This window comes from Malaclemys terrapin, chromosome 7 (assembly GCF_027887155.1).
Source record: "Malaclemys terrapin pileata isolate rMalTer1 chromosome 7, rMalTer1.hap1, whole genome shotgun sequence".
Classification (NCBI taxonomy): Eukaryota; Metazoa; Chordata; order Testudines; family Emydidae; genus Malaclemys; species Malaclemys terrapin.
Genome location: NC_071511.1, coordinates 40,764,948 through 40,778,908, shown reverse-complemented (window position 1 = coordinate 40,778,908; position 13,961 = coordinate 40,764,948). Strand labels below are relative to the sequence as shown.

The 13,961-nt window shown below is 37.4% G+C and overlaps 1 protein-coding gene across 1 annotated transcript in view; it reads left to right on the top strand.

Moving 5' to 3' along the window:
• Window positions 1-4,609, top strand: part of ATP2B2 (ATPase plasma membrane Ca2+ transporting 2) — a 534,155-nt gene extending 529,546 nt beyond the window's left edge. Inside the window, exon 24 of the mRNA XM_054035362.1 lies at window positions 928-4,609. Coding sequence (XP_053891337.1) covers window positions 928-1,239 — 312 coding nt within the window. The 3' untranslated portion in view covers window positions 1,240-4,609. The remainder of the gene's footprint in view (window positions 1-927) is intronic.
• Window positions 4,610-13,961: the final 9,352 nt, after the last annotated feature.

The following is a 13,961-nucleotide window of genomic DNA, read 5'->3' as shown; positions in this document are numbered from 1 at the left end:
AAATGTACAGCTTTCAGAATTTAAGCTTTTGAAGGGTATTTGCAACTGAGACACAGAAAAAGAAAGAACTTGCTGTTCTATGCAACCCAACAATCAATACATTATTTTATAGACGATCTTTGTATATTAATAAAAAATTAAACGGCTAAAACAGTGGGTCTATACTCGAGTGTTTACTTCACATATGCATGAAGGAAAAATAAAAGTTGGGTCAACAATTCTATGTTCACATTATCCAGGCTTCCAAGTGTAGTTGTCGTGTGCCAGTTATCTGTGTTCATGTGGTAACTGTGACTTCCCCTTCTGTGGTAGCATGGTTTTGCCTAGTATTTTGTCTGCTTGGCTTTTTGTGCTCCTGGCTGCCTTCATTTCGATTTTGCTTTGAAAACATTGTTTTTTTTGTTTGTACATTTGGCTCCTCTTTGTGTGTGTATGTGTATGTGTGTGTGCGTCTCTCATACGTACCTATCCGACTGTGTCTGTGTTTTGTGCTTTCCCGTTTGTGAAGTGTGATATGTTATATGTTTTTTTACTATACAAATGAGACTTTTTTTTTTAAAAAAAAAGCCTTTCTACTTATTCACTGCAAAACTATCAACATGCATGGTTCTACATTTGCATTAAAATTAATATGGCTTGTCTTTTACTAGGGATGTACCACATGAGTGGACGTTCACTTTCTTTAACCAGTGCTTCCCATCAGTTCCTTGATGGCTTTAAACTCAATTTGTTTTAATATTGCAGTTCGTACAGACACTCTAAATGCACAAAACTGAGCCACTCGTTTATGCATATAACATCCAGAGACTATGGACTTCGGCTGCCTGCACTGCCCTAACCATATGCTACATTTTTCAAAAAGTATTCTCTAGCACTGTACTCTAAAGGTTGTTACCTCTGACATCTCTTTCCTCTTTTTCCCCTCAGATCCGCGTCGTGAAGGCATTCCGTAGCTCTCTCTATGAAGGGTTAGAAAAACCAGAATCTAGAACCTCCATTCACAACTTTATGACTCATCCTGAATTTAGGATAGAAGATTCCCAACCCCACATCCCACTCATTGATGACACAGACCTAGAAGAAGACCCTGCTCTCAAGCTAAACTCTAGCCCACCGTCTTCGCTGAACAAGAACAACAGTGCTATCGACAGTGGAATAAATCTTACAACTGACACAAGTAAATCAGCTACCTCTTCTAGTCCAGGAAGCCCAATACATAGCCTGGAGACATCACTTTAGCTGAAAGTTCACTGCAAAAAAATATATAAATAAAAACAGCAACAGAAGTATATATATATATATATAGATAGATATATAAAAAACTGTGCTGGCTGAGAAGCTGTTTGAACTCTTATTCACTTTGTGACAAGTGAATGAATTACTGATCACAGTGGTTTGGGGGAAAGAATGAATGGCTGATTTACATACCCCTTTTTGCTCCCTTGCAGAAAAACAAAAACAAAGAACCCTCCTGCATGAATGTACTGTGCACTTCCAGCCCCCACCCCGCTTTCTCTCACGCGCGCTGTCTTTCTCTCACGCGCGCTGTCTCTCTCTCTCTCTTTTTTTTAAAGCAGTAAATGCAGAGGACTTTTTTCTGAGGCTATTTATCCAATTCACTGGTCTGTGAGTTTTTTGAAATGCTTGTGTGGCATGGATTCAGTTGTATAGATTAATTTAAATAACGTTTTTGAAGTTGCAAAGCTTAACTTGCACAGTAGATTTGCACCAGTTGGACAGAGAAACTTAAACAATTATGAGATTATATATAGAGATGTATATACTTATATGTATATATAATTAATGATATACATATATATGTATATCTCTATCTATATATTTAGTTATATATAAAGTTTCTTTGTTGGCATGTTGCCTTGTTTCTGCTCAAATTGCTCTGACTATTTTAACTTATTTATGTCCTAAAAAAAAAAAAGAATGTAATTTGTTTACAAACCTGTAGATAATATCCTTAACTATTTGTAGAATTAAGAAAGCACTTCCTGCCGAAGTAGTATAAAAATTGCTCAGCTCTTTGAAAACTTCTGTAATATTGCACCTTGGATGTTTTATTACAACCGTGTTCTGATTTTGCCTGCCTTTTTTTTTTTGTTTTGTTTTTGTTTTTTGGTTAAATAATGTAGATACTGCTAGCAAATAACAAAAGAAGCCAAAATATAACACATTGGATGTAGCATTGTTATCCTATATACAGGGCAGTGAACAGGCTTCCTTTGTTTCAAATACAAAGTTGAAATGATCAGGTTTTCTTTCCTCTTTTTTTTTTTTTTTTTTTTTTAAATAAATTGCTTGAACTTGTTTTGGTGCAACACTCGATGGAGGCCATTTCATTGTTTCAGTGTATTGCAATGGCTTCTTCAAAGTATTTTTTAAAAAAAGTTGTTATATGAAACTCAGTTTAGTTTATGAATAACAATTCAAAGATAAGTTATATTTGGCTTTGTGTATGGAGATCAAACTACTGTTGAAATATTGTGATATATTGTGTTGATTCTTTTCCGTTAGTAATTTAGACATTCATTTCTTTATTAATTACAAGAATATGGGCTGTTGGCATTTTGGATGGAAAATCACTATGGTTTATTGCTTTGACTTTTTAAAAGAAAAAGATAATCATTTTCTGCACTATCTAGATCTGAATGAAATTTTATGAAGTGTATATTGAAATGTGCTTTGTGTGATTTTTTTTATCAAGCTTGTCTTCCTGTAGTCACAAAATATACTGTAGCTAATTAACACTGTTGTTTTACCTATGTATTGAGCTTTCGACAAGGGAAGCCATTTTGAAAACCTGCAGTATCATGGGTGAGAAATATTTTTCAAGATGGTAATAGCCCTGGTAACTTAAATTTATGAGCTTATATAATCGCTATGTCAACCACTTGAATGCTAAGCACTTTGTGGGTCACAGATTTTTCATAAATAATTTTGTATTTAATACAAAGTTTGCTTCAAGACTTTTCAGCAAGCATATGATCTTTTCCATAATCTTGTACAGTGCAAAAGACATTTTGAATAACATGATCAATTATGCCAGAAAAACACTTTCAAACTAGCTTGATAAATTGATTTGTTGTTGTATTGTGTGTTGTTTTAAAGTTGACTAAGAAAGCGGTGCATCTCTGCAGTCACAAGAACTATTACGAGCCAGAGAACTCTCCAAACAATATTAGACTCATGGCCAAACTGCAGATTGAAATGACTAAAAGAGTTTTCAGGGTGCATCAGGACTATTCAGCCAGGTAAAACTCTAATCAGCTTGAATTGCCAGCTTCCGGACTTTTGTGCAGAAGCTTGAATGTTTTTTGGCTCAGACTCCTAGCTCACTGTCTGATTCAAACTTTTCACTGAACAGCAGATCTTTCAAGGCTTACAGAACTGTTTTCAACAGATACCGTTACCCATTTCTTAACAGTAAAAGCTGGCATGAAAACATCATTGAATTTAACTAATTCTTAGTAGCAAAGTGATTGAAACTTAGTAGCATTGTTCCTTGGATTGTAAATACAGGGACTGACCTTTGTATAACATGTATTGGGTTTCTATGGCCTATTTGGGATACCATGTTCAGAAAAAAAAGTTATCCATTCTATTTATAGGGAAGAGCCTCTGTCATTGCATTGGACTTGAGCAGCTACAAAATCTGTCAGTACTGGAACGTAATTTTCAATAACTTAACAATGATGATTTGCCTTTTATTTTCAAGCTATCTTTTTCGTCAGATTCTTTCTTTGTTTCATTTGATTTAATTTTCCTCTAGTAGAACCCGTTCAGAATACCTATAGGGTACCATTTGCAGACTTGAAAAACTGTTTAAAAATAAATGAACACAACATTCTCTGTGTGTATATATAGTAAAAACATATATAAATTGAGATGCATAGAAAACTTGGGCTTCTGTGAGCAGAGACTGTGCTTTATGTATATGATAAATGATAGACTTTTTTAAAAAAAAAATTAGAATAGTTATGACCTTTCAACTACAAGTCATGCATCACAATTCATTTCTTTTATTGCTTGACCTCGCTGTGATGGGAACAATGGATCAAAAAACCAAAATGATCAGTTTGTTAAAATTCACTGCAATATATAAATGCTTGCTCTCTACATACTGTACTTAGCAGCATGAGATTTGTGGAAAACAATACAGTGCTACATTTGGCAATCCGTCCCATTAGGGGTTATTAACATATATTAATTCATCTGTTTTTATGAATTTTTTTATCTAGACAATAATTGTAAATAAAGAACTTACTGTCTCTGTTCATTTAATACTATGCAAAAGGTTATGCTTTCTATTGTTTATTCCTATTCCTACAGTGTGATGCTGGAATGTTTGTGGTTTAAAAAACAAAAAAACAAACAAAAAAGACAAAAGTAAGTAAAATATGTGATGTAAATTATTTTATAGTTTGAAACAAAATGATAAAGTTTTATTCTTGCTGCTTACTGTCTAATAGATATCTCCTGGCAGGAGCACAAGTGGAAAATTAAATAAAAATAAATTCACAAAGCAGCATGAACGATAATGGTCTGAACTTAACATCCTTCTTTATTTACACTTTAAATCAATAAAACATAACTTGAACCCCATGGGCATATTTTAATGTGGGGGGTGGATGTTTGCACGCGTGCATGCTTCTCTTTTTTTTTTTTTTAAGTAGAGGTATGAAAATGATTGTTAAAGCCTCTCATCCAGCGCTTACAATGACACCCTTAGGTCTGCACCACACACCCTGACAAGCCAGCCCAGAGCACCATTGTTCCTAACAAACTGTAGTGCTAGCAGTCAGTGACAAAGATTGCAATTTCTGGTGTTTGCAGTCTGGTTCCACTACTTTGTCCATGTAGTGGTGGCTTGGGGTGCTGGAGATCACAGGTAAGATGTGGCTTTTATTTTGATTATGTGTTTGTTGGTAGTGATGAAGCCCCTACATAGGAGACTTGTGTAGTTTAACATTAGCCCTACATTGAGTATACATTTTAATACAAATTAGATCCATTTTCCTACCACTTTTTCACTTTTGGTGGTAGTTTTAGTACATCTGTCTTGATAGTGTTTCTTCATTCCTCTTTACCTCCATATTGGCCCCAATAATCATATTAAAACAAGCACCAATGCTTTTGGGGGTTCAATCTAGAGTCTGAATCCCTCCTTTTGGAAGAAGGCCCTCAAGCTTTTGGGATATGCCCATTCTGTGAGTAAGGGCCCAGCCCTGAATTTACAGGGTGGGGTGGGGGTAGGGGTGTTCCAACTAACGAGTGCTACAGCTGTAGCATAAGTTGCTTTGTAACAAAGCTCTATGGCAGTTGTTTTCCCTGTTAGCAATAAAGTATTGAAATTAGCATGGCAGACATACAGCATAGAACAGTGCTTACTTTGTAATGAAAGAGGTGCGGGGGCTCAAGTGACTTTTTTACATTTATAACTGATGCAGCGAGCCCAGAGGGGCTGGGGCTATGAACTGCCAAGCCTAGACATGCTGAGGTTCAGCCCTAGCACAAATTAAGTACTGGCATAGAAGCTTTCTCTGCATCTGCTAATGTTCTGCATGTTTTCCTACTCCATGAGCTTCACTAGCTTTGATACCAGATTTGTCATTAAATATAATACTTGAGTTCATCATTCAAATTGGACACAGGAAGATACCTGGCACTGAGGTACAGATTCATGCAGGTTAACCTCTCATCTCACTGGAAGTTCAAGTGTCAAACAAGATACAGTGTCAAGTATCAGAGGGATAGCCGTGTTAATCTGGATCAGTAAAAAGCAACAGAGAGTCCTGTGGCACCTTTAAGACTAACAGATGTATTGGAGCATAAGCTTTTGTGGGTGAATGCCCACTTCGTCGGATGCATGCATCTGACCAAGTGGGCATTCACCCAAGAAAGCTTATGCTCCAATACATCTGTTTGCTTTAAAGGTGAAACAAGATATAGGAAGCTCCAGATAAGTAACTGTCCTATAGCCACACTTTTTAAAAAGCAGTACAGTACTAGTGATAGGTTTCCCTCCCCTCCCTTCCCTAGAGCTCAGGTTCTTATGAGCTGATAAATATACTAGGAAAAGACCAGTTACCTCTGGCAAGTTTGGCACAGGACTGTCAATACTTGTAAAACAGAAGTAAGTACTGAAAATGGGGAAGGGGGAAAGGAGGAGCATAATGAATAAAGCTCTGAAAATTTTACAGAACACCTGAAAATAATGGTTTGTTTTCTTTTACCATAAGTTGCATATTTATCACTAGGCAATAGGTTTGTTGGATTCACTGACCTTTGGTTTGATTTGGGGAAAAAACTTTGGTGTGACCCAGTGTTAAGAACTTACAGTACCCTGGATGAAGATTCCCTGCCACCCTTCTGTCATTGTTAGCAGCCCCCTGTCCTGCAAACACTTAAGCAATGAATATAATTTTATTTAAATGGGCAGCCCCATTGACTTCAATAGGATTACTCACGTGTGCAAAAGATGTGCTTAAGCATTTGCAGGATCAGTGCTTAAGATCATTCAAAGAATTCCTCAATATGTTTTGAAGAGTAGTGCATGTTTTAACATTCTACTGCCTTGGGGGATATACATTATCTGTTGCAGATTTTCAAGTGTGTGTTGTGAAATATATTTTTTGTGTGTGTGTGTGTGTGTGTATAATCAAGAGTGTGGCTCATTATTTTACCAATTCCCTATCCTTTGCAAATGGAGTATTGAATGACAGAAGAGGAACTGCAATAATAAGGCTCAGATAATGTTCATTATAAACAAATATTTTTATTTTGAAATATGGAATGCAATAGTAATGACACTGACTAGGTGACCAGTGATAAATCCTGCAATTGGCCATGTAAGAGATGGGCTGTTATAGTTTCTCATTATTTTAATGTCAGATGTCAATCCCAGGTTCAAGGAAATGCCTTAAACCCCTGTTATAGTTTTGAAGTGTATGACTGTATTTGACCTTTTCCTGATCGCCACATTTTTTCATAAGCCTTATTATTTTTATAATCAGTGTAATATTCAAAACTGATCTATAAAGATTCAAACACCACTCAAAATTTACAACGTTGTTAATGCCTCCTGGGAAACTGAGAAAAGTATTTTAGTTTCAAACAAACCTGCCTGTTTTTTTTTAAATGTTGTTTCCTTTACTTTTGTTTGTCACCCTTCTCAACAGTGTGCAAATGTATGGTACATGTGCAAAAAAAGTAAGGAGTTTTCAGTGGATATCCTGATGCTGTGATAGGACAAATGCCACTACAAATATTTCACATGGTGTTGACCTGGTGTAGGAAAAAGGTGCAGTCATGCCATAAACAAAGGGAAGTAAAGGAAAGCAGAAGACTAAGACAGAACAATAAGGAGATGGAAATATGTTGGTTCTTCCTCCTATACTCCTTGGCTGAGCTATCATCTGAAATGAAACAAAATCCTAAAAACTCACTTGTGCTGTTGGTCTCCCCTAAACATTATCATCTAATGCAACAAACACCGAGTTAACATCCTCTTCCTATCAACCTTTAGCAACTAAGGCCCTGATCCTACAGTGAGCATTGTGCTGCCACAGAGGGCCGCATCTGCCTGGCGCAGGTTGCAAGATCGTGGTTTAAGGGTCTGATTGAAAGCCCACTTGAAATCAGTAGATGTATTTCTGTTGACATCAGTGGGATTTAGGAAAGGCTCCAATCTGCATTCCCAACATCATCTCTAAATTCAAATAAAAAGCATCTCTTCTAGTTTTACAGGTGACAACAACCTGGATAGAATAAGGTGCTCTACTTGGTGACAATCAAGCTGGTAGTGCTGGAAGCATAGAGGCTCAGTACTCGTCATTCATCAGGCATCAATAAAAGGTCTAGTGACAATCTGCTTCATATAGAAAGAAACTGATTATAGAATACAAATCTAGAAAATGATTGGCTTTATTGTAGCGTAGGTAGAATTTAAAGCACACAAAAAAGTAAATACTGTAAATTATCTGATAATTTAAAAAACTCTCTATAGTAATTGCTCAGTTTTGTTAAACTTAATTTTTGAAAACGAGAAGGACTGAGTGGCATAGAGTTGAAGTACAGATCCAGATTCTCACTTTAAATACTACTTTTGTGGTAACTTACATATGGGCAATTTAAAAAAAAAGTAAAAATTGGAGTAAAGGTACGATCATCCATAATGGAGAGGCTGATAGATCTTAGAATCCAGTTGTTTACTAAAAAAGGAAGATTTTTTTAGCAAAGATACAAATCAAATGGTGCTATTTTCTCAACCCTGCTCTCCCATAGGTTCAAATAAGCTCTGTTTAGCTGAGCAATTGGCTCTATGAACATGATGAATGGAGGCATTTAGGGAAGGTTGTGACTGATGGAAGTTGGAGGATGGTGAAGGTAGGGCCTCATGGTATGATTGGGTAGGGTGGCTTTAGTTCTTGTTGGGAGCACTTGTTAATAGGAACATTTGAAAAACATGATCTCTAACCCTCTTGAAGAAAACTTTCTGGAAAACTTGTCCTAATTTATCTTTAAAGGGAGCCTACACATTTTTATATGGCCATGAATTAAAACAGCCTCAGGGCTGCTCTAACTTACCCCACTCGCATAAGAGTCACCGCTGGAGGAATGGCATAGCAGAATGAAACTTTGCTATGTCTCCACCCTCCCCAGTGTACCCCATATGCCAGGAGTAGTAGAGGGCAACTGATATAGAAGCTGGCTTTACCAGTTTTGAATTCCTTCACACCTGAGGAATACTCTGCTGCTTTGCACCCTCTAAGTGGCAGAAGCAGAGAAGGTGAATCTATCCAAGTATCTTGACAATAATTCTCATCCAAGCTGCTGAAAAAATATATCCCTTTACAGAAGAAATGTAAATGTGCCTCTCTCTCTTTTAAAGAGAAGGCTTTGAAAAATTTGTGTCCTATTTTCTCTCTTAGGTCAGTCTATCCATTTTTATAATGGGCACTTTCTAGAGAAGGGCTTCTTTGGCTTTCATTATTAGCAGGCTGAAATAAGACTCACCAAAGCAGGGAATAAAATTGGCAATGCTGTCTCAAAACACCTTTTTGAAAAGCACCTACGTGATTTATAAGATCAATTCCCATTGAAAGCCAGTGGGTATTAGGCACTTCAAAAATTTCTACCCATAAGCTGTAAACACATGCTTGGTTCTGAAAAAATGTATTGAGGAAATACATTCTTTCAAAATGAAAACTCCCTAAGTAATTTAATTACTGACAGGCTAATTACTGACAGCTTTCTTGGAGAACTCATGCATTCCCAGAGCAACTTCAGTTCCTCTAAGCTGCTATATCTAGCTGTCATCCTGCTCTTGTAGCTCTCCTTATGTTTCCCCTGACTGCAGTCAACAGGCTTGAAACACTTTTTGGTTGCCCTACCCTTGTTTTAAAATCTGTGATATTGTTCCTGTTTCCACTTCCTCCACGGTCTGACTTTATGTTGTTTAGGGTGGAATTTCCAAAAGCATCCACATAACAGGAGCACAAGTCCCAGGGGAAGTCATCTAGGTGCTTTTGAAAATCCTACTCTTTATCTTTGGAATATCTGACAGTGAGTATGTGCTAATGTAACCATCGACAATTACAACAATTTGGCATAGGGAATGAAAGAGAAATCTTGGCTAAATCTTTGATAAATGTACATCGTTAAACCTGACATCTTAATAACAGAATATTGATTAAGGAAAGTGTAAACCTTGCGTGGCCTAAAGCATGCTCCCTTGGTCTCTTATTATTCTTTCAAATTCTGCACAGTAAATGTCTCTTATGGTTCTGTTCCATTCTGTGTAAGTTGACAGCACCAGTTTTATACATCTTCCATATTCAGGTGTGATGCTGCAGCTGAGTATTAATAAGAGTGTTTTGTAAATGCACAATTGTATATCTCAGGTTACCACTCTTTTAAGTTAATTAACTCTATTTCTTAATAAGCATCTTTTCGGCATTGGCTGCTGGTGAGCAGAGCTGGGCAAACTATTTGTTCAGAATAATATTTATGAGTTTTAGCTGATTAACCAAACAATTAATGGTCTGGGAAACAATCCTGAAGGTAGTAAATTCAATTGTGATTGTAAATGACAGCTTCAATCCTATGGTGTCCTTCAAGAAATATTTATTTTGACTGTTGATTGTGTGTGTTGGGTGATCACCATCATCACCTGGTATGGCTTCTGATATTGTTTAAACAATAATTGAAAAGAATAATGCACACTGGCACTTAACTCTGTAAGCCTTTTTACGGTTCACAAATGCACTCTGGTGTCTTAATACCCTCAAATAATATTATCCCAGGAATCATACATAACTTAACAGTGCTTGTATTCATGAAAATATTTGTCTAGTTTTTGTTTAGTTTACAGGTCTACTACTGACCTGATTTGACAAAGATTGTAAGTACCTCTTTAGACACACTGCGAAATTCCTCATCCCATCAATAAAAGGGGGGTGGGGGAAGTCTGGATTAACATCAGGCACTATTTAAAACCAAGGAAAATATAAATTATAGATCACATGATTTTAGAGTCCTTCTGCATTTTTTTTGCTCCAGTCTGCAATATTATGCAAGTTCTAGCATTCATTTATTATGAAGAATTAAGGTTGCAACCAAAGTTGCATTATGTGAGGAACCTTCAGCTTTGCAGGCATCCACATAGACCATGTCCTGGAGGTGCTTGGACCAAAATTTTGCCAACTTTGGGTACCTAAATAAAAGTGACCTTATTAGCAGAGGTGTTGAGCACCTAAAACTCCAATTAACTTCATTTGGAGACACATGCTCCTCATCACAGAATATTAGTTCACTTTTGTTTAGAGAGCTAAATATGGATTTACATGCCGATTTTTGGCACTCGTGTTTTAAAACGTTGACTTTAATTTATGCTCTTAATAAATGGAGTGAGCAATAGTCTCTCTGTGGTTAAGAAGTCAGTAGTGTTTCATTGTAATCCTATATAGTGAAAATCCAGATAAATTTAACCCAGTTCACTTGCTCACTAGTTTACATCATGCATAGGCTAGGTTCTTAGAGAGAAAATAGTAAATCAAGGATTAACAATGTTCCCAAAGAATGGGTGAGTCCCTGTTCTTGAAGCATATAAAGGAAGAAATGCCACTGCATAAACTTTTCAATTAACTGCTCGTATGTATGCACATGTGTACGCACACCCGCTTCATGGAGCAAGCTGAAGCTGATGCAGAAATTTAAACAAAATTTGCTTATGCCGCTTGAAGGATAATGTGAATATATTTCACTTGACAAAATAAGCAGGAAGAATACACTACTTTGCATGAGAAATCATGGGAGTAGGCACTGGAGTCAGGAAAAGGCAGGGACTCTGCGGAGATCTTAACCTCAAAGGCAACGTGAACCAGGGCAAGGATGGAAAGGACCATCTCTACCTCCAAAGCAGCCTTCCCTAAGTTAGCTCCTTTCTGCTCCCCAGTCACCCCTTGCCTCTCCTGTGCCATTACTGCCCCTCCTTATTACTTAGCATTCCTGCAGATTTTCTGTGTGTGTGCAGGAGCAACTGTATAATTGAGGAAATTCACAAGAATAATGCCCCACACATATTCTAGAGAGTATTCAAAGCCTGGAAGCTTCAGAGAGTCCCTCGCTATTTTCTTCTTGCCTGGTTCCCACTATGGTGGGAAGCAGTAAAAGTTCTGCTAATTCCTAAGCTTCCGCCCTCCAATTATGTCTCCTAGGCAGTTGGCTCCCACGGTCTCCTTATTATTCATGCTCAGCTCATTCCCTACAAAGACTGCAGGAGTTACTGTGAACCTGAGGCTTGCAGAAGTAGTTCCCCAATTCTTTCAAAGTACACTTCATAAAGTATGTACATATCGAAAAGCAAAGGTAATAAAGAAGAACAATGCAAGACAGCTTGAAGGGTTTGAGTAACTACCTAAAACCTCTCTTGGAGGGCTCTCTGAAAACAAAGAAAGTAGCTGTTTAAGAGTGATACTCTCTATTCCAGCCAACATCTGTAGTCGAGTCAATAAAACCTCATGGTCAACAACATTAATGTCTACAGACAGATCTTAAAAAATCAGCACGGACAACTGACTTTTGCTTATTATTGAGACATCATCAACAAACAAGCCCAGTGCAGTCTCTGCTACATCCACACCTCAAACTAGATGGAGAGGGATCAAGGAAACTGGAGAACTCTAGGTCCCTCTCACAATAACCTCACTGGTGCTATCAGCACTGGAGTGACCTTGCTAGAAAGACTAGAGACAGGCTGATGATTAATTACCAAGAGATGGAACAAATAACTTACTACTGCTTATTTGGGGGACCCTGGCAATCTTTCCATCCCAAAGGATGCCTGAATTATCTCCACCAATAAAAGGAACCAACACCTCCATGCTATATTCTAATATAAGCCATGAATAGGAGTTCAAGTCTAGCTCATCTGTAACACCCTAAAAATTCCCCAGCATCTCTAAAATTTCAGTGAGGAAAAATATCCCAAACACTAGCATTTGAACCCTACAGAGACAGATCCCCATGACGATGGTCTCCTCTGAATCTCAGGCACAAAATTTGTCATAATGAGAAATATTGAATCCTGTTGCCAGAAAACGGCAGCCCAGTCACCAAGTTGTCTTCCACCCAGAACAGTTCTAATGAATAAGACCTGGCAGATGCTATCTCACAGGGCAGAAGGAAAAAAATGCTACTATTCTCTCCATCACAGCCACAGCATGGGATTGCATATATCCAATTGCTGCAACCAGTTGGTGTCAGAATGAGAGGAAAGCGTCCAGCATATATAGCCCTTCCACTTGTTTCATTTGCTATATACCAAGGTGATCTGAGAGGATGATGTTTAGAGAGGGGCTGTTTAGGAGAGAGTGTATCTGTGACAGATTGTGCAACCGCGTGCTCTATCTTTGGGAATTGTTGTATTAAATTTAGGAATGGTTTATGTATGACTGCATTCTTCTCTATTTGGGAGAGTATTACTGCTTTTCCAGGAGCAAAAAGGGTGTTGATTGTTCCTGGAATTGTGATATCTGTCACAGTACCAAGATAATTCTAGTGTTATGGATAAATCCCAAAATATTACATAGATTTTGTTCAGGTTTCATTCTATACCTGTAAGGTACAGATACTTGTTTGAAAATTTATATTCTAGTAATATCCTGAAACAGGTGCTTGTGAGATTTTTAACATATATTCCTAGTTATGAGTTGATGAGAAATATTGCATAAATAGCTCTTTCATAGTGTATACAGCCATGTATACTTTAATTCCTAGGCCTGACTGAAACCAGACAATAAAAACAAAAATGCTTAACCATTCTCACAGGTTTATTTCAAGAGATAAGGGATGGTCTGGGTTGGCTTTTATCTTATTGCCTAATCCCAATAGCAATTGTTTCCAAAGCCAATTAGAATTCACTAAAAGACAAAGCCAACAGGGAAAGATGTTCAAAAGCTAAATTCTCTGGGCTGATCCCCACCGTACCTTACAGCATGTACAGCTTCACTGCAGCCAGAAGACTCACACACTGTTTAAATCAAGGCAGAATTTGGCCTCCTGTTGTTTGTTTAAATGACTCTCTCTCAGCAGAGTCATGATGCTGAATTCTGCTATAAACCTGAAAGGCAAGGAACATCCTCATTCGTGTGTCACAAGATTGGAGGTTTTACTGTGACATCCAGGGGAAGAGCTGTTGAAGAGCTAAGCAACCTCTGTCAGAAATCTACAATGGGCTAATCAGTTCTAGGTTTAAAAAATTGTTAACTAAAGGTTATGAGAACACACACAGCACAAACCATCTTCAGAGAAGAATAAACAGGTGAAAACAACATACTGCAAATATAAAGATAGTTGAATTGGACTCATCTCTTGCCAACCACTCCATCACTGTTCAGTTCCACACACCCTTGCATGGCCAGGTATGGTTCAAGCCCAAAAGTAGAAAT